Raw genomic sequence first — 26,999 nt, forward strand, 5'->3', positions numbered from 1 at the left:
TGGTCCAGAAAAAAGGCAGGCTAACGTCAACTAGCCATTATATTTTATAAAGGCTAATTGGTTCTAGCTCAACAAAAATCTCAGTAATTAGTTCTCAATCTTACACGTGCCATATTTAAAATATTTGTCGATATCCATATTTTTTTTTTTCAAAATTGTTCCATAAAATATATTTAGATAAGTGTAAATAGTAATTTTTATTTTTTATTTTTATTTTTTTACAACAATCGATATTATCTACACTAAGAGGGAAAGGGCGGACTTAACCTCACATTGGGATAACAATAATGGTTCAAATTCGGTTTTGGCGAGAATCGAACCTAAGACCTCTTACTTACAAATGAAGAAAAATAACATTAACTCATAGTACTAAGTGGCAGTGCAAATAGTTGTTTAATTGATATAAACAATACATAATAGTTGAAGTGTGAGCGATGAACCATAGTATTTTAATATGCTAAAAAGTAATAGAATATTGAGAAGAACAAAATATAGCCCTTGCACCGTTGAGATGAAAAATTATAGCACATCACTACTCCCTTAATACTATTGTTTTGATGTGCTATATTTAAAAAGGGTGGCTAATTATAAGAACACATTGGAGATTGCCTTAATAATAGCCCACAGAAAATAAAAGGGAGTGATTGTGATTAGCGTTTCCAAGCCAAGGGGCATACTTTCATAAGAAATGTTAAGGAGATTTTTTCAAAAGTATAACTCTTTGTCACCTCATATTTTTGACACAATATTTTATGTCTTGGCACGAGAATTAGCGTTAAACTGCAAAATGGTAGAGAGTCTTTGAAGAGTTCTATTTTGAGAAAGTCTCCTTAGCACTTCTCTACTTTCATGAGAAGCGACATACTTTCATTCATTTCAAAGGCAAGGGGCTAGCTGAGTAGCGGGGCAAAATAGTTTGGTAAAAACATGTTTAAGTTTGATGATAAGTTTTTACTTCTTAAACACATGTCACCTTTTAATTACATTGCTACGCGGACGCACATTATAGTGGTGAATGTTAACAGATGATTAATGCAAAATTTACTTTAAGACTCATCTATTAATGATTAGTTACAATTTACACACCATAGACAACTTAAATGATTATTTGCACAGTTGTTGACAAGTGTTAGTTATTGGTTGATCATTATTTGTGGATCAGGATCCTCTCCTGATCTAAGAATGAGGATCCTCCTGACCAAGGAGTGTGGGCCGTTGGATGAAAATCCAACGGTTATAAATAGGGGGTCCCTTTAAAATTATAATAATTATAACCGTTGGATTTTCATCCAACGACCCACATTCCTTGGTCAGGAAGATCCTCATCCTTAGATCAGGAGATGATCCTGATCCATTATTTGTCACCTATGAATAATCAGTCATATATTTATAATCAAGAAATATGGTCCGAAGAATCTCGATAGTAGTTCCATTAACAATCCTTTGTGGGATTGAATTTTTTTATAGTGGAAATGCCATAAAGCACAAACTTCTAACACCAATCATTTACGAGTGAGTATTACACCAAGAATTAATTGACAAGCGGATGAGTTTTCTAGTTGGCTATTTCTTTTGGGGGAACCGTTTATTGTACATTATGCGGTCAGAAATCATTTTTAATTTTTTTATTTAAAATTAAACACAAATAGTACCTAACGAAAACTGACCGCACAATGTACGATGAACAGCCATAATGTAAGGATCCCTAGAATCTCCACAAAGAGGATTTGGAGAAGATCCTCATCCTGCTAACAATGGTCTAAAATAAAAACTAATAATATTTCATGTTCGAAAGTCTAGATGTCGAGATGTGAATAGTCGAAAAGTACAATTTGAAAAACATCTTATGTTGTCAAACGATATGCATGAAAACATAATAGATCTTTATAACATAACATTTCTAGTAAGATCAACCACATATATTATAATTTAATGATATTTTTTTACTTATAAGTGAGAAGTTTGGGGGACTTTTAGGTCGAGGTGGACTTGGGTTTTAAGAAAGTCCTCTTGTCTCCCTTTGTGCGGATTCACAACAAGTCCCAAGATATCTCAAAAGAGATAGCTTGTCTTAAAAAATGCCCCGATAACATCAACGGCTCGAAGATAGTGTGAAAGATCAAGATAATGACTTGCTCAAGTGAAGAGTAGTGTGGAAGCTAGAAGATTATCAGTTTACATGAAAGAGAAGGGATTTGCATGGTTTCATGGCATTCTTTGCTGGATAATCTGGACTTTCCTAGAGTGATAGTAAGGCTCCTAATGACTGGGATGTTTGATGCAAAGATATGGAAATTACTAAGGTTGCATGGATGATGATGCTTGGGGCTTGGAGTATACTTCTGGGCTAAGTGGAACTTTCTAGGCTTCTTCCTGGGTGGTTCTTTCTCACTACGTTTTCTCTATTTGCTCCTCTCTGTTAATCTAAATCCCCTCTTAATGGCTTATCTCCCTCCTTATGTAAGTGAATGCTTATTCTCTAGGTTTCAAGGGAATATCCCTTTGTTGCTTGGTCTTCCCCTCCTTTCTCCCTAGCTATCCTATTATTCCCCTTTTAGTGTAAACTAGATGCACTGTTGATACTTGCAGATTGTTTCTTCCTAAGGCGTGGCTTTCCTATGGCGCTAAATCTGGTAGTGCGCTTGATGGCTTTTGCCCGTTGGCTGTTTGTGCAGGCTGGGAAGGGAAAGTCAACATTAAATGCCTGACTTGCTGGGCTTAACATGCATTTAATGCAAGAATTTAGTTTAATCCTAACTAAGGGGGTTGCCTTGCTAGGGAAAGGGATAAACTAGGCTAGTTCTCTCTCAATGATGCCTGCGTGAAATACAAAGGATATGGGCTTAGATCTTTGGGCTCCCAAGCAGCCTAAAGTCTTCCATGACCTCAATTCCATGTAAGTCGGATAACCTTCTATAACATCCACACTACAATTCACTTGGCAAGCCCTGAATATGTGACTTGAGCTTAGCATGATTTGTGGCTAAGGAAGCATGGTGTGATGAATAAGCGTGAACATGACGTGACATGATATGTTTGTAAATATATTTCTCATCGATCTCGTGCCTTAGCGTGTGTTTGGACTTGAATGCAAGCTTTGCATAACAATTGAGCATTAAGACTAGGTTGGATTGATTTGTGACATTATTAAGCCCCAACATAAACTCATAAATAACGAGGTTAAACGATTTATTTCTCATATTTTTTTATTAATATAAAAAAATATAGATACATCAACTGTCCATAATTATGTAGATAATACTCTCGTCTCCATCTCGAGAGGGAGAGAGGAGAGAAGTGGAGCAGTTGGTCACATATGAAGGGGACCGCCTAATTGAATTGGTTGTATTCCAGAGCAACCGCAAAGAACCAACTGCATACATAACGCGTGTTTACACGCTCCAACAGTTTATTCGTGTTTCCTTGCGAAAACCGAGGTCAAAGATCAATACATGAGAGTGAAAGACACGCGCGTACGAGAGAGTAGATATCTCATCAGTTTTTCTACACAATTCCACTAGCCAACATTTTGAGAGGCGAAGGAAAGAATAATGAGCCTGAGAGGACGGTGGTTGGCATATACCAAGGAAATCAGCTACAGTCGGGTCCACGATGTGTAATCCTACGTGGCTCCACATCATTGGCACGTCATACCAGTAAGCTCCATGTCATGGGACCATCGACGGAGTGGAGCTTCTGCTCCGCCAATGGAATTGGTACACGTGTGGGAATGGCTCCTCATGGCCGACGCAGCTCCTTGAGAACATAACCTTCGCAATCATATAGGAGGCTGGCTAATCAGGAGCCCTGTAAAAAACCACATGAGGGTCCCACCTCCCTCAAGTTGCAACAGTAAAACGAATTTGACAAGGATTTCTTATTTAGAAAACTTCATTTTAATCATTGATAAAAATGATTTTTAAATTATGAATAAGATTAAAATCTAATTTTAGTTCTTTGACATATTAATAACCTCATTTATTAATTATATTTTAATTTTCAATTATTTCTCTTTTTCTTCTTACTTTTTAATGTATTAATTCTATTTTATTATAATTATAATTTTCATTTCATTTATAGTAATATATTTTGTTGTATTAATTTAGATAAATTAATTTTTGTTATATAATATATTTCGATGTATTTTGTCTTCTTCACTTAGGTACATTAAATTCATTATAATACATTTCGTTGCATACATTTAGGTACACACATTTCAGTACATACATTTCGGTACACACATTTAGGTACATTAATTCAATATAATACATTTCGGTACACACATTTAGGTACATTAATTTAATATAATACATTTCGGTACTAACTGTGACATCCCACATCGCCCAGGGGAGTGATCCTTAAATGTATATTCTCATCCCTACCTAGCACGATACCTTTTGGGAGCTCACTGGCTTCAGGTTCTGTAGGAACTCTGAAGTTAAGCGAGAAGGGGGCTAGAGCAATCCCATGATGGGTGACCCACTGGGAAGTTGCTCATGAATTCTCAAAAACAAAACCGTGAGGGAATGGTAAGCCCAAAGCGGACAATATCGTGCTACGGTGGTGGAGCGGGCCCGGGAAGTGATCCGCCCCAGGCGGGGATGTGACACTAACATTTAAATACATTACTTCAATATAATATATTCGGTACTAACATTTAGGTACATTAATTGAGTTTTTCAAGTTTGAAGAATGTTAAATAAAATTAATAAATTAAAAAAAAAACTCTTTTTTGATCAAAAAATTAATTAAAATTTGTATATTAATAAATTTAAATATTTAATGGGAGACATTAAATAAAATGCACAATAATTATTTCGAATTAAGGACACATTAAGGGATTATAATCAATATGTAATCTAACATTAGCTTTATTTTAAATTTCAATCTTCTTAAAGGATTAAAGTTAAAAAATCCCTTTCTTATTTCACCAATAAAGGAAAAATACAAAATAATACTAATAAAAAAATAGTTTGATCTAAGTTTAAAATTTTTAGTGTTATTAGATTTAATCTAGTGTCATATTTTTTTACTTTAATTAAATTTCTTAATTTAGGCCCTTTTACTCATATTTTTAATTTGAAATATTTAATATGAAGATCTAACCACTTTACTGAAAAATGGTTAAAGGAAAATGTGTATATCAACATATATGATGCTTACATCATAGGTTGATTAAATACGTTCAACCTATAATGAGGTAGAATAGACGAAACTGAATAAAACTTACTCTACCTATCATTCATGAAAATAGTTTACAAAAATTTCATCTTCATACAATTATAAATCCATACTAATATATATGTTCATATCATATTATCGTAATTAACTTGTGATGGAAGTAGAAGAAAAAAGTTGAGAAATAGTTAACATAATTAACTTGTGATGAAGGTAAAAGAAAGAATTGAGATATAGATCTGGAGCAGGAAGAATGAGATACAATATTTAATTCTAAAATTAAGTAAAAGATAATCCTATAAATAAGAGGAGAAGAGATAACATTTATAACAATTTAACAAGGGAATTGTTATTGACATTCTAAAAATCTCATTTTGCATTCCAAACTTTCTATAATTAAAAAAGAAAATACGCGAATGAGATTTTTGGATTGTTAATAATAGTTCATTTTAATTAAAAAGATAATAAAAATAAGGTGACGTCAATAATTAGTGAATGAACTAACCTAACAAAGTGAACTAAACTTAGTAAGAACTTATATCAAGTTTACTCTAATAAAAAAAATCATGTTGTTTATTTTGATTTTAAACAAACGATTGGATTTAGATTGGATTTTCTTGTTGAGACCCAATATATGATGAAGTTTTTTTGTAGGGCTTTCAAATTAGAGTTAATTTTTTACACTATGCGCATGGTTAGTATGGTATCGGATAAGACTAAAATACAAAAGTCTTATGCTTTTTTAGGACCTACCTCCAACCCTTGTACGCCAGCGTGACATTTCAAATCAATAATGTAGTTTAATTTGATTTTAATTTCTATGGATGCGATAGTAGCTTACATGGGAGTGAAGGAAAGTCTCTCTTCATAGCTTTGTAAGAGGTATTCAACGGATGAAGAATATCTTGTATACAAAGCTTATCAAGAGAGCATGCAAAAGGGTAGGCAAACATGGTTTTCCTAGCCAGATAGGCAAAAACTTGCACAAAGTGAATAAGCAAAGGAGTTAGCAAATTATATCACTCCCCCAAAGAAGCAACATGCTACATTTCATGTAATACAATTTTGCTAACTTGATTTGCATATTCTCATAGAGATGCGTTAAACAATCGGAACAGATGTATCATTTGACTGTTCACATAAAAGCATTCTCTATATTTTGGTGGTGCCACCAATTTTACATATTCCACCCTTATTATTAGACCTGATATTCGTGTCGTATATTTTGTGTTCGTGTTATACCTGATAACTTAACGAGTTGTGTCGTGTAACATCCGTTAAAATAAACGGATAATATGGCCCAACCCATTAATATTATCAAGTAATATGACCCGACCGGTTACCCGTTAAAAAAAATATATTTAAATCAATAAATAATGAAAATGAAAAACGTAATTTGATCCAAAAAAAATGTAAAACATAATACTAAATTAGTATATACATACACATTGTTACATAAATATTACTTCAGAACATGAAAAGAAAAAAAAACATTTGTCATTCAAGTTTACATACTCCAAAATAAGAGTCTAATGAAAAAACATTAGTGCACACTATAAAATACAAATGTTCAAAGATATGCAAAATGAAGAGAGTTGTATTTCAAGGTTGAGGAACCTTGCACGTTTTTGACAATAAAACCCTTCAATTTTCATCAATCACCAAGGGAAATGGTATTGGAAATTTGGTTTGATATATTGGCTTCAAGCGTTATGCTGACGATGTATTCACTAAGGTTTTCCATAATCCATAAACTATAGATCTAAATTTAACTGTTGATTGTCGCTTATATTTACGTTCCATTCTTCTCACCAATTTTTTTTTTTTTTTGGGATTTCTTTTTTGAAAACATGATCTCTTAGAGAATGCAGGAAGATGAACGGTTTAGATCGTTGATATTATGTTCAGAGTGTTACCATTAGTGAAAATATAGCTCGAAGTTTATAAAGTCTCTAGAAACTATATAACATCAACTAATATTTTTAATTAACCGTAAATATCGAAATGTCATATTAACGATTCGGACCGTTCAATTTTCTACATCCACTAAAAGATCACTTTTCAAGAAAGAAAATTTTTAAAAATGAAATTTGGTGAGTAGAATAAAGTCTAAATAACAATGGACAGTTCAATTTAAATCTAAGGTTTATGAATTATGGTGTCAGATTTCGGAGTTGACCCCTTCACACAAGTTGTAAAACTTGTCATTATGAGTGATTGTGTGTATATATATATATATATATATTTTTTTTTATTTTATATTTTCACACTTCTACAATAATTATTATTAATTTTGCACTCAAATAAAAAACACTATTCATGAGATTTGGATGGTTTTAAAAATCTAAACAACCATGTACCCATCGCCTAAGCATAGAAGATACAACCATGTAACCATCGCCTAAGTGTAGAAGATGCAATCACGAGCCTTTATACATGCTTTCACATTTTTCAGACTTATACATTAATGATTATGAATTTTATTTATTTTGAACTTCCTTAAAAAATACTATGCATGAGGGTTTGTATGGTTTTAAAAATTCAAACGACGATGTACCCATCCTCAAAGCGTAGAGGATGCGATTACGAGTATTTGCATATTTTTTTCACATTTTTCGCACTTGTAAATTAATTATTATTTTTAATGTGTTTTATAATTTTTTTAATCTCACTCTTTGCCTATAGTATACTATAAAAATAAATAAATAAAACTTAAATTTTTTAAATTTATATAGAAATACAATAATAATTAATCAACAATATATAAATATCTATTATATCTATTGTATTTTATAGTAGTTAAAAAAATTAAAATCATCAAAATAACATTTTTCTTATTGGGTCGAAATAGGTTACCCGCGTGTCACTCTCGTGTAAACCTGTTAAGGACCCGTTATTAACATGTTCTTATCGTGTGACCTGATTAGTTATCGTGTAATAAACTGCCAAATCTACTTATAATTGTCATATTACGACAACTATACTAAAGTTTTGTTTTTAAGAATGACGTTGTCGGACAACCCTCCTAAATTTGTCGTGAAGTCATTGGAGGGGTGAGCTTCCATCAATAATCATAAGCTGCCAACCCACTGTTACCTCACAACTCAAAAATAAGAAGGAAAATTTGACCTTATTTTTATATTTGTTATGAAAAATCAAACCAATAAAAATTACCCCAAAAACATAGAGAGTTAGTATTATAATAAGAGGGAACTTTTTCATAATTTGAAGTATCTACAAACACCTTACCCTCCAATCACAGCCACCCACCTTCAAACTTCCTCCCTGTCTCTCTCTCTCTCCAAAGATATTAGCAAAAATTGAGATACATTTCTTGAAGCTTGCTATGGTTTTCTCTTTCCATTCATAGCTCAAACACTACACTTTTGTTTTTTATCTTTCTTCTCTTTTCTTTGTTGCTCAAAGGGCCTCCAGAGAGAAAAGAAAAAGAAAGAAGAAACCTTTCCCAACTTTTCCTTCTCACTCCTCTTAAATTCAGAGCCTCTCTCACTCCTCTACCCAATTGGGTTTTCCCCATTCTTTTCAGTTTCTCTCTCTTTCCAAATTGGGATGTGTTAGAATTGAAGAAGAAGAAGAACAAGAAGTTGCAGGTACAAGTGAGCTTTCTCCTCTTTTTAAATCCTACCCAAGATTCCAACTTCCATTTTCTGAAAACGTTTTCTGGTTCTCTGTCTATGATCTTTGAAGCCTCAATGGGTTCAGATGCCATTAGGGTTATTGGGGTTTTTGGATTAGGTGCAAGTTAAGCTAATTTAAGTTTCTTGATTTGGAAAGATATTTGTTTGGATTTCGAAAAGTTGGGTTCTTTTTAGATTCCTCAGAAAAAAAGTATTCTGATTCCTTTCAAAATGCCCCTTGATTTAACACTCATTTCATCCCTCTGAAACCTCCACCCTCCCCTCCATCTCTCTCTGCATTCCCTCTTAAGGTTCTCCTTCTCTTGCTCTGTTTCTTCAAATCCTTCGAGTTTTTCGGTATGCTAGCGTGAATTGGAGCTCTTTAATTCGATAGTATGAAGTTTGAGATGGAGATTCTGTCCCCTTCGTCCTATTTTTCGACTTCGAATAGGCTTATCGAAGAGAGCAAGAGCGCGAGATGGACTCCGGCGGAGAACAAAATGTTCGAAAACGCCCTGGCGGTGTACGACAAGGACGCGCCGGACCGATGGCACAAGGTGGCGGAGTTGATACCAGGGAAGACGGTGAGGGACGTGATGAAGCAGTACGAGGAATTGGAACTTGATGTTGGCAAGATAGAAGCAGGGCTTATTCCGATTCCGGGATACGGCCCCTCTCCATTCACATTGGAGTGGGTGAACAGACACGGCGGCTATGATGGGTTCAAACAGCAGTCTTATGGGATTGGCGGCAAGAGATCTTCGTCAAATCGCCCTTCGGATCACGAAAGAAAGAAAGGGGTTCCGTGGACAGAAGAAGAACACAAGTAAGTTTCCCCAATGAAAATTTCAGAACGTAATGTCATTCGGTAAACATTTAAGTTTCTAACTTTTTCTGAGGACATGATCTAATTGAAGTTTTATGTTTTTCGAGCTCGAAATCTAGATATAACCTTGGTATTGCGTATGAAAATCATATTGGTTAAGAATTTTTTGCAGTGATTTATTTGTCAGACATTGTTTTGACATGATATTTTGATGATTGTTTGCATAGGCTGTTCCTAATGGGACTGAAGAAGTATGGCAAGGGGGACTGGAGGAACATCTCGAGGAATTTTGTGGTGACACGAACACCGACTCAGGTGGCTAGTCATGCACAGAAGTACTTCATCAGGCAGCTTTCCGGGGGGAAGGATAAGCGAAGAGCCAGCATCCATGACATAACTGTCAATCTCAACGACATGAGAACTCCGTCTCCAGACAACAAAAGTCCTCTCTCTCCAGAGCTGCCTCAGCATCCGAATTCTGCTGCCACCGCTAGGGCTCCGTTTCAGTGGCATCAGCCGCAAGGCGGTGGAGTAAACTTGGGTTTTAATCAAGGGCATGGAAATATGTTCATGTCCTCCCATCCTTATGGGATTAGTTCATACGGACAAAAAATGCAGGGGCAGGATCTGCACAAAGGTGCTGCTAATAACTTGTACTATGGACCGCAAAATTTGGGTTTTCAGATGCAATCCTCGCAGCACTACCCGCACGGATGATCTATCAGTGGCAGCTCTCCTGTCCTCAATCCTCTGCAGCTTCATATGCCATTATGGTCTTTTAGTTCATTAGTGTAGCTTGATCCAAGCTTCCTTTTTTTTTCATGGTTTAATGTAAATATGTTGTTCACAACTTTGAGTTAGCCAAGCAGTATTTGAGGGGAACAGGATCCAAGTTTTTCTTGGAATTTCAAATTATGAAATATGAAACTGAGTTGAAGCATCTCAAACCCTAGGGATTTCATGTTCTGCCCCTCTCTGGATTTCATATTCTGTTATGTGATAAGGTAGTGGTGAATTATTGTAGAAGACATCTAAAAGATGAACAAGAGCATGGATGAGAGAGATAATGATTTTACTTTCTAGAGTCCGGTTAGCGAAAAAAAACTTGAGTACGACAGTCCAATCAGCTAGATGAGTAAGATGCTTTCTTAAAGGAACGGGCCCAACATCCGACCCCACATAGGTTATACTTCCAATGCACACCAGCCTTTTGTGAGAGTGGCTAATCAACTTGTCAATTAGGCTGCCTTACTGAATATTTTCTCTCGACTTAAGAATCTTAAAGCAAGATGCTAAGCTGATCGGTTGACTGTTCTCTATCTCATACCTTAAGAATGATTCCTCTAGTGAAGAATGGAACCTGGAAGGCGATAATACACCAGATCAGATGGCAGACATAGAAATTCCAAGTTCTAATGGTAATGAAATAACAGGCACAATCAAGATAAGCATCTTTTGTCAAATTGTGAAAGCATAATTAGTATGAATCCTGTGACCAGGATTAGTACTAATTATGATTAACTTAATACGCACGGGGATCTTCCAAGCTTTAATTTTTCTTTACTCTTTGAATTTTAGTCAAATGTATATGACTTCTAATTTTGCCACTTAATAGAATTAGGGAAAAAATTAAAATTATAGAAAAGTCTATGAGCATCTTACATTGTGCTTTGACTGCTTGGAATAATCTAAAGAGAATGATTCATGCATACTCATTTTCTCCTTTTGCACAATTTCGTTTATTTTTGCCATTAATTCTCTTTTGTGACCGATATGTTAAGGGGTTGAGTCGCAAAAACAATCTATTTGCAAATCAAGGGTAATGGTGCTTATGATAGACGTTCCCCCAGACCCTTACAAAATAAGGAGTCTTATTGGCTTGAAGTCGGTCTTATCATTTGATTTATTCAATCATAAATAAATAGAAGTTTATCGAGGGAGAAAAGACATTTACGGAAATCACTTCCCTAATCTTAATCTTCCCTAACTAGCCTTTAGACTGTGCAGTTAAACTGGTTGGTTACCACCACAAAAATCAAGACCGTGAATGCTGGGTTTTCAATTCAAAGAGGCCAAGTCATAGAGCACTTATGTTTGGAATTCGATGGTAATTGGCAAGTAAAACGGCCTACTTTTAGCCCTTTTTAGACTGTCGCACTGAACTTTGGTTCAAAAAATGGGCAAGTTGACTAGGCAAGACTTTCAAAGTCCAAAACTTTGATCAAATGCTGACCACATGCTGACTCTTCCCTGCACTAACTCAAGCATCTTATGCTTCTTCAGTCACTTTTCTGGCTTTGTTTCTATGAGATCCTCTTCTAATTAGGTAAGAAGATCCCTACTAGGGATGTTGATTAATGATTTCATTACACTATAAATTACTCGGCTTGTTACATGTGAGAAGTATTATTTCCTTACCGAAAACACAGTTTGATGCATGAAAATAAAGTTTGTTTTTTCGTGGTTATGATTTTCACACACCTTCATTTTCCTTCCACACTCCTCTAATTTATATCTTTTGATTTGTTCAACCCATTAGACATAAACAATGTGAGGATTGTGGAAATCATTAACTTTTGTGATTTTAATACTCACTTCAGTATATGTGTCAACCCATTATTTACTGTTAGTGACAAATGATTCGTTAACTTTAAGAAGTCAAACAGTCTTCATTATGAATTTATAATAATATATAGCACTAAACAGGATATAGAACAGATTTGTAATTTTCGGTTCATGTTTTCTGTGCTGGATTTGGTTTTGATCATGGTGGTTTTGTGATTCTAAGTGTACGGCACCTACCAACTAAATAAATGTTAAAAGAGTTTTGATTGTTCTCTGTTCAGATTTAGACTAATTAAGTAGCTTTTTATTAGCAGAAAGACTACTTTACCCTTTTCTCTCAGTCAGTGTATTATATATATAGGATTTGAGATTCTCTTTTATTGGAATTAACGAAAGATTTAGAGTAAAACTGAGTATAGTAACGTTTTAACATTCATACAGTCGGTCCTACTAAGCTTGGTCGTTGTTGTTTGTATTTAAGATTCTCTTTTGGTGGGAATATGATTGACTTGTATGTATTTCCTTTAGCCTTCCTTCTTTTATTTATTTGGAAGAAGAATCTTGCTTCTAATTAAGTGCTACTTTGAACTAGTTATATGCAATGCCATCAAGTAAGACAAGCTAACAATTATTACCTACTATTTAGCTCCATAAAGTTCAATGACACTACAAGCATACTTTTGGAAGTTGAGTTTTCCATCTCTATCCTTAGAAAGAGGGAGTATTCAGTAAGGCTACCGCACTACTGTGGTACAACAACGGATTCAAATGGTGAGGGACACGTGCATTGGGTGAGGGTTAGAATATAGGAGACGAGTCACGTGGTCTGGATGCTCACTTTGAAGTTTTTTCTCCCTCGTAGCAAGGTTTTTGTGGAACTAATTGCGGAGTTGGACTAATGATCTATAACCATACACAGGTTTTGTTAGGTGATGCTATTTTCCTACCCTTATAAACCCATGAATTGATCAAACTCATTCATGTCCGGTGTAAGGTTTCTGTCCATGACATTCACCCCTAATCGAACATGAAATCTCTCGTCATCATTGTTGAACACCTTGCCTATCCATCCATCTTATGTGTAACCCCTCGGCGGATTCAATCCACCCCTAATAATATCGATGTGCACGTCATATAGTAGACATTCCGATGTGTTACTTTTCTCCAACAGATGGTTAAAGAAAAAGGATGAGAGAATTGAGGGAGAGAAAAAAAAAATGAAAAACTAAAAACAACTTCACGTGATTTACTACTTGAAACTTCAACTTTATACAAAAGGAAACTCGTTATTTCAGAGCACACCAGTTAAACAAAATGGCAAAACAATGAACACAATGCTCTAGTTGCACTGTGGTGTTTTTCATTTTGTTCCAATTTCGAGATAGGCATATAGAGTTATACCCCCAAGTCAGGCAAAATCTTGGGTGAAATAGGGAATATACCCTTTCTATCCGTCTCACTTATTGTGTAACCGTGCCAAATATAATTTTCTCGGTCAATGAGATGCTGTTTTATTCAACCCTGCATATGGAGTAAAGAATCTCGACCAGCATGGGCAATATAGTCATTTTAGGGTTTTTCACAGTAAAATGACAAAACTAATCACCATTTTTTTCCAACCCTTTATGCAACTTGGAGAGGAAGGCATCCTGTACCACTTTATTCCTAGTTTGATTAACATCTCAAAAACTAATTCTAACCACATACATATAGTATCTCACTATCCCACTACTTTCGGCCATCTTGTTTTCTCACCATTTTCTCAACTCATATTCTGATTCTTCTCTCTCAAATTGCCAAATGCACAGCAGAATTCCCTATGGGGGCCTAAGTCCCCCTTTTTGCTACAGTTACACGGGATCCCTGCTAAGAAAGGGCTCCATAGTCTCTAATTACTGGTTATATCAAAAGCAAAGATATGAGTGGACTTTGCAGTAGGGTTTGATTCTACGATGCTCTTCAGTGGCCCAATGGAGATATCTGGGAATAGTCTCTCGGGGGGGGGGGGGGACCTATTTCTACATCTCAAGGTAAAGAATATGGAAGGTCGGAAAGCAGAAGATACATCATATGTGAATAACATTAGTTAATGTAATCACAGATTAAACGATTTCATTTCTGTGTGAGTAATAAGAATCGGATAAACAGTTCAACAAATTAAAAAGTATAAGTTAAGTACTGGTTTAGTACTGATGTGCTTTTATAAAAAATGGCTATAAAAAAAAAATTGAGCTCAAAAAGGTGTTTGGTAAACACTTAAAAGTAGCTTATTTTCACAGTTTTGGATGAAAAAAAACTGAAAACGTGAAGCAGCAAAAATGAACTTATTCTCACAGCACAGCAGAAGCGGTTTTTTTTCAAAGTACAGTAATACCAAACCAGCTCTAAGACATACCATTGTCAATAATATCAGTTGGGATACAAAGCTGCAGTCGGGATATATGTGACTGGAAACCTTGTTCTTCTCTCTCTTTATTGTAATGAAACCGAATTGCAAACTGACACTGTACATTGATCTGATTCTGACCGTATGATTTGTATCCGCTCTAAGAAAACATCCCATAGTCCACCCTTCGTGCCAGGTGACTATAATGACAAGGAGCCAGCAGCACGGTATAAGGTAACATAAGAAAAGAATAGGATGAATTCAGACATGCAATTAAGAAAAAAAATACGAAACATGCTGGCTCTATGAACTTCCCTTGCAACCAACTATGTCTAGCAGGATCTAACGGACAACGGATGCTCAAAAAGATCCGCAACAAACTTCACTCTCAGTATTCTTTCAACAGCATCATCTATCCTGGACATTGGTATCTCCCCATGTTCCACCAGACATACCAAATCGTCCACAAACTGTTCATATCTGAAAGGCACCATCACCTGCATACCTTGGCATTTAGGCAAAAGAAGTGCAAATCAAGGATTGAAACAAAAAATTTAGTCTTGGAGTTCAATATCTACCATGTCAACTCCTGCATCAACGGCAGATGAAATACAGAAACGATAGTCCGAACCTCGAGGTGTGCAAAGTCAGTCAAGTGATTCCCCAGAAATAACAAAACCCTGCAGCATAAAAAACCCTGTTATTTATCTGACATAGAGAAGCTACTTTTAAAAAAACCATGATATATCTGAAAGTCACATCTAAGACCAATAAAATTGTGCTTAATTAATTAACTTGAATTTCACTATATGATTCTAATGTTAGCAAGTTGCATCAAACGGATCAGTAGGAAGTATGTAATTTACTTCCATTCCAGCTGGAATAGGATGCCATAACAGTAGAAACTCCCTGAGAAATACAGTCCCGAAATGGTGCCATATGAATCCTCTCTTAAGTCTTCGTAAGATGATATGGTATTCCCCTCATTTATACCTTTATGTGTACCTCCATCTCCGACAAAATGCTTGGCACATGCAATAGTTTTGTTTCTGGAATAAAACGAACATGGAATTTATGAAATTATTTCTAACAGCTTCTACTTACCTTCCCATAACAAAAGGGTATCCCTTTGGACGTCCTTTGCGTGGCTGCCCCTGCAAGCCTGTAACAACGGTCATCATCTTTCTAACAATTTCAGTGTCTTCCCTGAAACTCTCATAGCATCTTCCCCATCTGGGATCTCTGCACACCTGTCGAAAGACTCGAAACTCATTCAAGTGAATTGCTTTACTAATCCATTCAATTTCATCAGTCTCATTGTAATCTCAAACATATGTCCCTAGTGACTTACAGCAACACAAGGAGAAAAAGTATATTGAATGCCACTAGCCCTGACTTCAAGAGCGGTTGCAGCACCAATCCTTTCAGCCAAATCAGCATCTCTGTCACACAGTTCACAAAATGTTAAGGGAAATGCAGGACTGAAACGGAACTCGTATCTATAAATTAGTAATTTAACTCCACCTTTTTCTTCTTTTTTCCTTTTTTTCCCTTCTTTATATCATTCGGTTTAACTCAATGCCAACACGAATCAACCAATATGGTAGTTACACTCTGCGAGCTATTAGAATGTGAGCATCCCACTCAAAACCAATTGGCAAGTAATTCTCCGATGTGGAATTCGTAGTCTCAACACTCCCCCTCATATGTAGCGTCACTCCATCCAAACACCTACCATGTAATTAGCCTGATCTAATCCCATATGAGCATCCAACGCAAAACCAATTGGCAGGTGGAGAGACTCAAGATCTTTTAAACTGTTATGTAAGGATTATAGACGTATAAGACTAAATTACTGTTCCAGAAAAAAGATGAAATCCTTGATCCATTGTGATTCAGTTACCAGTAACGTAACTGTATCCTTTTGAGTCATCAGTAGGGATTCTAAACTTAAAATTTCAATTCTTTTCCAACATTTTCTTAGTAACCAAACAAGGCATCAACAAAAACAAGTGAAAAAGGGGATCATTCACATCTTTGAACTTAAAAACCAAAAGAAGGAAGCTAACCTGGATGCCCAAGACCAATATTGTGAGGGAATATGGTGGCACCATACACACTGTTTCCATGAACCGCATCAAATTTACTAGAATACTTCAGAGTTGCATACCTGAATCTGTTCATGATCTTATTCAACTGAGTTGAATTCCTTCAGTTGTAGTACTTTATAGAAAATATAAGGTATAAACATATCCGAGTCCAACAAAGTAGATATATCCACATTTAATTCCCAAAAAAAAGGGAAATACAAAAGAATTTTGATTTGTTACAAATATTAAAAACACACAAAGGTTTCTTACTCTAATCCTCCGGAGAGCCAAATGAATCTGGTAAATTGTTATTGAACACCATATTATCTATTATTCTACAGTGGTTACGCGGATCATTATACTACTTTTTACTATTTCGGCTTGATGGATCAATAGCCTGTTCATATTTTAGAAGTTTTTGACTCACAATCTACATCTTGGATGGCTTCTAATTTGCCTCTGGCATCAGCTGGCTTAGAAGTCCACCTGCACCTCCTTCTACAGATTAACGTCTTCTAACTTATTCTGGAATTCCTTGTCACCAACTACTCGATCACCATCTTCAAGAGTCTTTCTTGGAGAATCTTCTAGTACCTGTTCAATTTAACAAGTTTTGCGTTTGTTAGTCTTAAAAACTCAATGTAAATAAGATTCCACTCTTCCAGCTTCTAAAGAGAGAACAAAATTAATTTTGTGAGTACTTGATTTATATAAAATGTTTTCTTATATATGAGGTTTGTAGACAACGAGGTCTGTAAAATGTTTGCTTATTCACCAAGAAGAAAAAACACACTTTTCGTGGAATGTATACTTTGCTTACCTTGCTTGCTGTTCGTGATACATTTCCCCTATCTTCACTAGAGTCTCTGTCAAGTTTTAATCTCTTCAACTTGGTTTTTCAATTCTGCAGTAGCCTCAGTAGTTGGTTTTTTCAATTCGGGAGCAACCTCCGTTGCTTTTGTTGACACATTTACAATTTCTTCAATTGGCTTTTTCACCTCAATAGCTCCATCAGTAGTGTTATGTGCATTATCAGTTTTTCCACCTGAAGAAACCCCAGTTGCTTTCTGCGACACATTTCCACTTTCTTCAGTTGTTTTTTTTAAAACTGCACCAGGCTCTGATGCTTTTTGTGATGTGTCTTCACTCCCTTTAGCCTGTTTGTTTAAATTTGTAGCAGGATCTGATGTTTTTTGTGATGCATCTTTGGTTTCTTTAGCTGGTTTTTTCAATTCTGTTGCAGACTCAATTGATTTTTCCGATCCCATTCCTATTTCTTCAGCTGGCCTTTTCAGTTCTCTCGAAATCTCTGCTGTTTTTTGTGACGCTGCTTCGCTTTCTTTAGCTGGTTTTTTCAATTCTGCTGCAGACTCTATTGATTTTTGTGATCCAATTTCCTTTTCTTCAGTTGGCCTTTTCAGTTCTCTCAGAATCTCTACTGCTTTTTGTGAGGTTGCTTCGCTTTCTTTAGCTGATTTTTTCAATTCTGCTGCAGACCCCATTGATTTTTCTGAGCCAATTCCTTTTTCTTCAGCTGGCCTTTTCAGTTGTCTCGGAATCTCTACTACTTTTTGTGGCGCTGCTTCATTTTCTTTAGCTGGTTTTTTCAATTCTGGTGCAGACTCTATTGATTTTTCTGATCCAATTCTTATTTCTTCAGCCGGCCTTTTCAATTCTCCCGGAATCTCTGCTGCTTTTTGTGACGCACCTGCAATTTCTTCAGTTTGCCTTTTTAATTCTACTGGGACCTTAGTTGCTTTTGTCGATACACTCCCAGTTTCTTCAGCAGGTTTTTTCATTTCTGCAGCAGCCTCAGTTGCTTTCAATGGTACACTTCCGGTTTCTTCGGCTGTTTCTTTCATTTTTGTGGATGCGTCTGTTTCTGTTTGAGAAACACTTCGAACTTCTTCAGGTGGTTTTTTCAACTCTGTACTATCCTCTGTTGTTTTCCCCAACATATTTTCAACATTTTCGGCTGATTTTTTTGATTCTGCAGCAACCATTGATGTTTTTTGTGGTAGATTTCCAGTTTCTTTAGTTGGTAGTATCAATTCTAGGCCAGTCATTGTTGCTTGTTGTAACACATTACCTATTTCTTCAATTGGATTTTTTATTTTTTCTAGAGCCTCTGTCATTTTCTGTGATCCACTTTGAATTTCTTCAGATGATTTGTTCGATATTGCACGATCCTTTGTCTCTTTTTGTGATGCACTTCCAACTTCTTCCCCAAAAATTTTCAGTTCTGCAGTACCCTCAGTTGCTCTTTGTGATTCACTCCTAACTTTTTCAACCGGCTTTTCCAATTCTGCAGTTGCTCCCATTGAAATGTTTCCAATTTCCTCTGCTGGTTTTTTCAACTCTGCTACTGCCTCTATTTTTTTTCCTTGTACGTTTTCAATTTGTTCAGCTAGTTCTTTTGATTCTTTGGTGGTCTGTGATGATTTTTGCGATACACTTCCAATTTCTTCAGCCGGTTTTTTCAGTTCTGAAGGAACCTCGCTTGCTTTTTGTGAGACACTTATAATTTCATCGGTTGAATGTTTTAATTTTGCAGGAGCATCACTTGCTTTCTGAGATATACTTCCAACTTCTTCAGGTGGTATTTTCAGTTGCACCGGAACCTCTGTTGCTTTTTGTGACGCACTTCCAATTTCTTGAGCCGGTTTTTTCACCTCTGCGGTAGCCCTGGCTTCTTTTGTTGATACACTTCCAATTTCATCACTCAGTTTTTTCAATTCTAAAGCAGCTTCTGTTGTTTTTTGTGATATATTTCCTATTTGTTCAACAGGTTTGTTTATGTCTGCATCAACCTTTATTGGTTTTGCCAATACATCTTCAACTTCCTCAACAGGTATTTTCGACTGTGTAGCAGCTTTTGTTGCTTTTTGTGATACATTGGATGTTACTTCAACTGGTTGCTTCAAATCTGCATCAACCTTTGTAGCTTTTTCCGAAATATCTTTGATTGCTTCAGCTGGTTTTATCAATTCTGCAGCAGCTTCTGTTGCCTTTTGTGACACATTTACAATTTCTTCAGTAGGCTTTTTCATCTCAGCAACAACCTCTCTCGCCTTTTGTGACGCGCTCCCAGTTTCTTCGGCTGATTTTTTCAAGTCTAAAGTAGCCTCCTCCGTTGCCTTTTGTGACAAAATTCCTGTTTCTTCAGCTGGTTTTTTAAGTTCTGCAGCAGCTTCTTTTGCTTTTTCCGATACTTTTCCAATTTCCGCAGCTTGTTTTTTCAATTCCGAAGTTGCTTCTCTCACTTTTTGTGATAAATCTCCAATTTCTTCAGCTTGCTCAGTCAGTACGATGTTGGCTTCCTCGGTGGACTTCTCTGGAGGCATACATTGTTTCTGTTATATGAAATGCAAACATCAGTCAAATCGTTTTAATTTTAATTACCATTTTGATTCCACAAATCACGAGAGAAGATGTTACTAGAGAAACAAAAAATCATAAAATTTGATTGAAAGCATGTATCTTTAGTTTCTAACAGTTACAAACCTGCAACTTCTTTGAATCACTTGTATTTGATCGGTCACTAGTTGATTCCTGAACAGGTTGCATTGCAGTTTCAGGCGTCAACAATATGCTGTCGTGTGGCTTCACTGTGGATAAATCACTTTTCACGTTGCCTCCCACCTCAGATTCTGGGGCACCCATTTGTCTTTCAGGATTGTAATTTGACGAGGACGCTTGATCCCTTGAGGTATCTTCCAGTAACACAGATGTCGGAGATGACGATGATGATGAAGAAGAAGTGGATGCAACGGCAACATCTTCAATCACCAGATCTTTCTGCATAGCTGATGCTATAGGATCACCAGAAACTCCACGTTCTATGGTACTATGCTCATCCTTTCTGCCTTGAGTTGGGTTCGAGTTTATTTTCACATCAAGTTCTTTTTTGTCGTCATTTTCAGTTTTCTGTTGATCTCCCTCAATACAATTTGAATTCTTATTGTCCTTGGTAGGATGCTTAGCGTACAAGGAAGCATCACGTTCGGCAGTATTCGCAGAATTTCCCTCCAAATGCCTGCTAGATACTGAAATAGTCCCCTCCTTTGCCTTTGACGGCTCTCCCACAATGTCTTGCTTAACCAATATCTGGTCTCCACCGTCTCTGCCTACATTCATCTTCTCATCTTTCAAACTATCAGTCGCATTGGCTGCTGGCGTGTTCACCTTCTTTGTCGTCTCATCAGGAGGATTCGATTCCTGTTCAATATCCAAACTGGTCAGAGAGAGAGAGAGAGGTTTTTGCATGTAAAAGATTAATTGGAAGTCTTTTAGCAGACAGAAAGATATTTACTTGAGTCTACGAGAATTGGGGCTCAAGCTTGGGTGATTTACTTTGGTTGGAATTTGAACTACTCATTTCTTAAATTCTATTAGAATTTTTTTCAGCCACATTACTCTATCACAACATAAAAGCACTGACCTCTAGTTTTGCAGAAGGATGAGCCACCCGCTGTTCATTCGATTTCATTGCTTCGTCTTGATTTTCGAGTGAAAGTACATTGCATGAGCTAGAAGCCTTTAGCTTTCCAACTTTTTCGACTGCTTGCCTGACATCATCGTAACTCTTTCCATTATAACTCAACGAATGGGCTTGCCCGTCTCCATATATTTCTGTTATCGAAGATGACAACGAGCACACATCATCCAGTTCATCTGGTTGCATGGATGATGATTCAGCAGCATCCTTGCTGTTCTTATTGTTTCCCGAAAATCTGATGCTTGCAAGGTCTTTCTCGCTGAGTCCTCGCACGTCCCTTGGTTTTGATTCACTTTCTTCTGTTTTTGATGATTGAGACGACGCTGCCCACATGTACTCTTTTTCAAAGTCGCCATCCAATGTCACAGATTCTCTATCCGTGGGTGAATTGGCCCCGTCTGTCAGTGGAGGTGAACCAACCTCCGAAACCTCCACCTGTAGGTCAGAAGCTATAGAGTATGTAGGAGTATGACAAGTACCCCTTTCAGAATAAAACAAGCGTTCTTCCAACCTGCTTCTTTCGTGCGCAGACGGGCTAGAATCATGCAACGGCTCCTTTGCAGATTTGCTCTTCGGAATCGAACAATCTAGGGGTTTTGGTGGAATACGCCTCAATTTTGATCCTGCATTTTGAGAGGGTCCAGGTCTAGTACAATGAAAACTCTGTTCATCGTCTTCGGAATATGAAGTTGAGCTTGACTCGTCGTTGCTGTCATCAGTTACGTGTGGCTGCATCTCTACACTTTTATTTTCCTTCTTGTTCGTTGCTGTTGTGTCGATCACCCTCTGAGTTTCTCTGTTTCCTTCATCTTTCGGTTCCACTGAGCTTGTTGCCGGAAGAGGGGATTCAGTTCTGCTTTCAGCAGTATCAGCACCGTTGCCAATGTCGGACATGTTCTCGCGTGCTTTTGACAACAGAGCTTCGATAACTTCGTCATGCTTGCCCGACAACATTCTTTCGATATGCCTATCGTGAGGTCCTATCTCTGCAGAGAAAAAGAAATATGGATGCAGTTAAGAACCATAACTTGAACCACAGGCAATAAAAAAATTTCGAAAGTGGGAAACACGAAAAGCTCGTCTCACCTAATTGTTTTTTAAATCTGGAGCACCCCAATCCATCCAGTGATTTTCTCTTGGGTTCCAATGGATAAGAAGCAGCTCCCAAAGAGAAGCTCTCGTGCCGGCAAAAAAGCATTTCCTTCTGGTGAACCGCCGTGAATTCTTGTTGGAAACTATCCGCCATAAGGTTCGGCTTCTCTTCATGCGGATCGTACGGAAGATCAAATGGATTTTGCATTGGTAACAAAATGGAAGGGGCTGAACCAGGTGTGTCCAAATCACTAGAAACTAATTTTGCGTAATCGACGGGGTTGTTTTTCGATATTAATATCGGAGCAATCTGACCTGGTATGATAGTATCCAAGTCAATTAGACCTTTCTCAACCTGCATTTTGAACAACTTTCTTGCTTTTCTTCTGGCAATCAAACTTTCCAGCCTTTTGTTCCTTTCTATCTCCGAAAGCCCGAGATCCATGAGATTTCTCTGATCATCGTCTGTCCACTGCACCGCCTTGTTTCCACTCTCTTGTGCCTCTCCTCTATTAGTCCCGTCGCCTTCCAACTTGCCCGGTTGTTCATCTGAGTCGTCAGACGACAACAACTGAGATTCTGAAATGTCGGAATCTAGGACCGAATGGTGCTGCTCAACGAGAGCCTGAATACTTTCTTCGGCTGATGCTTTCGCCGCGGAACTCTCTCCCTGATCAAAACCACATTTAGCTTTCTCCTCCACGACTGCTTTCTTGCTTCTGTCAATCAATGCAGTTCCACCAATCAAACCACCATTCAAAGTTTTCGAAATAGAAATGTGTTTCCCCACATTATAATAATCTTGGGCACCGGCTTCTATGCACCTTCTCGAAACATTTGTTCGTCTGCTTTTCTGTCTAGTGAAGGAGCTCCCATCTCGGTTGACAACATCACCACCTCCAACAGGTTGATCGGGTTTTACACATGGCACTCGATCATTACTACTCCGTTTCTCATCCCGTTTGACCTCTTCTACGAATGTGAGTCCTCCGGAAGAGTAAAACAATCTAACAAGAACAGCAATGCAGACAAGAAACGGAAACCAGAAGACAAAAAGATTGAAAAATACATAAAAGAGGTAGCAGAAGAACAAAGTGGCAGAAATAAACGGATGCTTCTGTACACATAGGCTACTAGTTTTCATGGAAAACTTAACAAATCTCCATACACAAACTAGTACAGCCTCAGCTCCAATACCCATATCTACCTCCTTGAACAAAATCTCGAAAACACAGAAACCCGAAAATGTACAAAACTAAGCGAACAATTTACTACATCCAAACCTAGAACAATTTGGGCAGCACTAGTACTATGAATACAGAACTGCGGAAACAAAATCCAACCCGCATTGTAAAAACTGAAGAAAATCGGGTTTCGCTAAAGAAAACAAATTCAAAGGATTCGGATGATATTACATCCAAACTTATCACAACTTTGGCAGCACTAGGATTACAATTTGGGCAGCTCTAGGACCAGGAAAGGAGAAATGGAGAAACGAAAGCAAACCCGCATTTTAAAAACAGGGGAAAATCGAGTTTCGGAAACAGAATGAAAGATACAGAATTTTTGAGATGGACGACGATTTCAAAACCATAAGAAAATGAGAGGTAGAAATGAAGAGCAAAGGAGGGAGGGGGTCAAAGTTTTGCCGATGAATGTATCTCTCACAATCTTTGCTTTGTGTGTGTACCTCTGCAGCTCTGGATTTAGGGGTTTTTCCAAATTTAGCGAACTTTTTTTTGCTTGGCTCTTGGTTCCTGTAAGATCCTTCATTTCAGGACATTTTTTCAAGCCTCCATCACTCAAACCAGAACATGACAAAATAGGGAACGGGTGAAAAACGGTTGTTATTTGACTCATGGTCAATGCCAATCCGTTTCTACAACCCCAGCCCATCAACCATCAAAGCCCGTAATCGAACTCTGTTATGATACTAAATTGAAAATAAATGATTTAAGGATAATTTTAGTATTCTCTACCATCTCATAATTCTCGAATACAACTTCAATATTTTATTCTTCTTCATAAAGAGGTATTTATAAGATTACAAAAGAGGAATGCTAGGAAATAAATCAAAACAATCATTCTCCACAAGATAAGGAAACCTCGACCAAATAAAATAAAATCATATCAAATAAAATCTCTAAAATACTTTTTTTCTATAGTTTCCAACACCACCCGTCAAATTCATGATGTCATGAGTTAGCCATAAAAGAAATAAGATCTAATTTGAAACTTATTTCTGCTACAACGGATGTGATCGATATTAAGGTTTTACTAGTCTCTGAAAGAGGAATACGACTTAGTGGAATGCACCCACCAATTTTCCAATGGTGAAAAGTCCTACCCTTCGCTTCTGGGAGAGTCAGCATATTGGCACCAGACCTTGAGTTGGAAGTAGTGTGGTGGAACGCGGTTTTTTCTTTGAATTGTTGAAATTTCCACCTGCCTTGACAAATTTTGTTTCTTTCTTGCACGGATAGAGATGGAGGTCGAGATTCCACAGCACCGCGACAATTCAATGAGCGAGCCAATTTTGTCTCTGAACTCAAGTCTTCACTTTGACCCATGCATCCTATCAACGGAAAGGTGCTCGACGTGACCAAACTTTATAACTTTTTCTTGACACTTGGCTTTTTTTTTTTTCGGTATGATTGTGTACCCAAAACTCATTCAAAACTGAAAGCAGTAGAAAAGTGGAGAAAAAGAAAATCCAAACCTCAAAACTCAAAGGTGTAATTGTATCAGTATCAATGTGACTCCATGTTGTGCAGTCATCGGAAATGCTATCATGGTTATATATGAACATTGCCATGCGTTTTTTTCATCTATTCAAATTTGAATAATCAATAAAAGAATTATAGTTTGAAAGTTTCCACTGATGCTGTCGAGATTAAAGATGCATAGCAAATTGTGTTCTAAAGCATTCAACGTGTAGTATATTTGGGTATATGTGTAATATGGACAACCAAAAGAGCAACACAGAAGGATTCAACATTAAAACAACTTTTTGTTTTCTTACAGTAATTTTTCATTTTCTTTTCTTTTACAAATTAAATATAGAGTAATCATATGTATATTATTTAGTATTCATTGTTCACGTATCTTTTCTAGATATGGAATAATTGGGAAGTAACGAGGAATGCAACATCCCTAAATAACATGGTTAAAAAGTTTGTCGAAGATACTAAATACGGAAGTTCAATTTCGGTAGAGGTCAATGCTTTTCCGCAACGAACAATTTCGTCTTGTACTTGTGTGAGTATTTGGGAGACCGATTTGTCATTATCTTTAATCCCTCCGATTGAGAAAGCGAAACCGTCTACTGCAAAATCATATGAATCTGCACATTGTTTTATTGCTCCGGAACCCTTAACAATATTGTTGTCGGTGGTGTTGAGCGCATTGACAAAGAAAGCTTTGCTTTGTTGTGCATTTGTTAGTGCTAATTTAAGAATGGCTGTGTCAAGATCTTTGAGATTAGATGCTGATCGAGTTGGAATATCTTTCCAAAGAGATTTTACGCATTGCTTGTAGTTGTAGCCGAATTGGTCTTGGGTTTGCTTGCAAACACTTCTAACTAATGAAGATGCTCTTGCATTTGCAAATGGTGTTGGAGACGATGAGAGACATAAGAGCAATGATGCAATGAAAGTTACACATCCGATTGAGGAATCCATTTCTCAAGGTGTATGTTTATTAAATTGATGAAGTGATTACAAATATTTGTTTGATTTATGGAATGGATGAACAGAGATCATATTTATAAACAATTCAAGGAGCGGGTATGGGTCTAAATTTAGGAGTGCAGAAGGTAAAGAAACCCATTTCTTTTGACGTGTTTAGTTTTCTGGTTCTTTAGTTTTTGTGTTTTCATTAATGTACTAACTGATAACACACTGGATGCAAACCACCTAACCTATTCTAGTTTAATTAACCAACTCCTCATTTCTAGAAACTCCAACATAACCACAAGTGACGCATGCTTATCAAAAGGATTTTTTCATTACATCGCAAGGATTAATTTAAGTCATTTCATTTGTTTTTTTTTTTTTTTTTTACAAATTCATTTACATCCGTATTTACTTATCAATATATATGATGTTAGAAGAATCTAAAAAATTCAAATTAATAGTATTAGAGGAGTTTCTTTTAGCCCATTTCGTCATGTTCAGTTAGCAGCTTAGGAGGATCGAGCCCTATTAAGCGAGGTTACGATAGGTGGCCTATGAGCGTGGGGACATGGACCCCTAACCTGGAAGTCCAGCTCCTCATCCGGCCTCTGGAAAGTTTATGGAACCTAAGGGTTGTGGATTATAACATCCAAACCTAGGCTTTACACCATTCGAAGGAATAATCAAAAGGGCATTTTGAAAATCAGCTGAGGGAGCATAAACAAGAAATATTTGTGTTTGATTTCCAGATATATTTCGTTCACACCAATGTTTTAAATATCGCTAGGTTGTTATCAAGCGGCGGGTAGGGTTCTAACTAGTGGCCAAAGGTTTTTTTTATCTTAATTAAATTTATTATACGACATACAAATAAGTGCATACATATATTTATAAAAAATAAATAAGTAAAAATTATAATTGTAATGGGTAAACTTAAAATGAAAAATATAAATACAAATAAATATATAAAGTACTACAATTTATTGAAAACATCAAAGAACTATCACAAAGAGAGATGATCACATCACATTCTTGGTTTCCTTTTTCAGTCT

The 26,999-nt window shown here is 36.6% G+C and overlaps 3 protein-coding genes and 1 pseudogene across 4 annotated transcripts; 1 reads left to right on the top strand and 3 right to left on the bottom strand.

Annotated features, from left to right (window-relative positions):
- Positions 1–8,322: 8,322 nt before the first annotated feature.
- Positions 8,323–10,589, top strand: LOC137715685 (transcription factor DIVARICATA). Its single transcript, XM_068455017.2, has 2 exons — positions 8,323–9,642; positions 9,870–10,589. Exons 1-2 carry the CDS (start codon positions 9,212–9,214, stop codon positions 10,357–10,359), a joined length of 921 nt encoding a protein of 306 aa, XP_068311118.1. The 5' UTR covers positions 8,323–9,211; the 3' UTR covers positions 10,360–10,589.
- A 3,923-nt stretch (positions 10,590–14,512) lies between these two features.
- LOC137714245 (uncharacterized) lies at positions 14,513–17,526 on the bottom strand (annotated as a pseudogene). Its single transcript, XR_015960395.1, has 7 exons — positions 17,504–17,526; positions 16,663–16,763; positions 15,945–16,033; positions 15,698–15,843; positions 15,389–15,642; positions 15,172–15,273; positions 14,513–15,090 (listed from the first exon to the last, which is right to left on the bottom strand). The product of XR_015960395.1 is annotated as an uncharacterized LOC137714245 (transcript).
- LOC137714722 (uncharacterized) lies at positions 16,846–23,794 on the bottom strand. The gene is made up of 5 exons (XM_068453865.2): positions 22,268–23,794; positions 21,125–22,167; positions 20,188–20,901; positions 17,504–20,036; positions 16,846–17,277 (listed from the first exon to the last, which is right to left on the bottom strand). Exons 1-4 carry the CDS (start codon positions 23,472–23,474, stop codon positions 17,553–17,555), a joined length of 5,448 nt encoding a protein of 1,815 aa, XP_068309966.2. The 5' UTR covers positions 23,475–23,794; the 3' UTR covers positions 16,846–17,277; positions 17,504–17,552.
- Positions 23,795–25,383: 1,589 nt separating this feature from the next.
- Positions 25,384–25,960, bottom strand: LOC137714820 (uncharacterized). The gene has a single exon (XM_068453950.2). The coding sequence runs from the start codon at positions 25,951–25,953 to the stop codon at positions 25,384–25,386; it is 570 nt and encodes a 189-aa protein (XP_068310051.2). The 5' UTR covers positions 25,954–25,960.
- Positions 25,961–26,999: the final 1,039 nt, after the last annotated feature.

This window comes from Pyrus communis, chromosome 3 (assembly GCF_041283825.1).
Source record: "Pyrus communis isolate YQ-2024b chromosome 3, ASM4128382v1, whole genome shotgun sequence".
NCBI lineage: Eukaryota > Viridiplantae > Streptophyta > Magnoliopsida > Rosales > Rosaceae > Pyrus > Pyrus communis.

Coding starts and splice junctions, on each gene's coding strand:
- LOC137715685 (XM_068455017.2), top strand. CDS start 9,212: ATGAAGTTTGAGATGGAGATTCTGTCCCCTTCGTCCTATTTTTCGACT. Junction 9,643..9,869: donor TGGACAGAAGAAGAACACAA/GTAAGTTTCCCC, acceptor TTGTTTGCATAG/GCTGTTCCTAATGGGACTGA.
- LOC137714722 (XM_068453865.2), bottom strand. CDS start 23,474: ATGGGTATTGGAGCTGAGGCTGTACTAGTTTGTGTATGGAGATTTGTT. Junction 22,168..22,267: donor CAGATTTAAAAAACAATTAG/GTGAGACGAGCT, acceptor TTTTCTCTGCAG/AGATAGGACCTCACGATAGG. Junction 20,902..21,124: donor ATCCTTCTGCAAAACTAGAG/GTCAGTGCTTTT, acceptor GATATTGAACAG/GAATCGAATCCTCCTGATGA.
- LOC137714820 (XM_068453950.2), bottom strand. CDS start 25,953: ATGGATTCCTCAATCGGATGTGTAACTTTCATTGCATCATTGCTCTTA.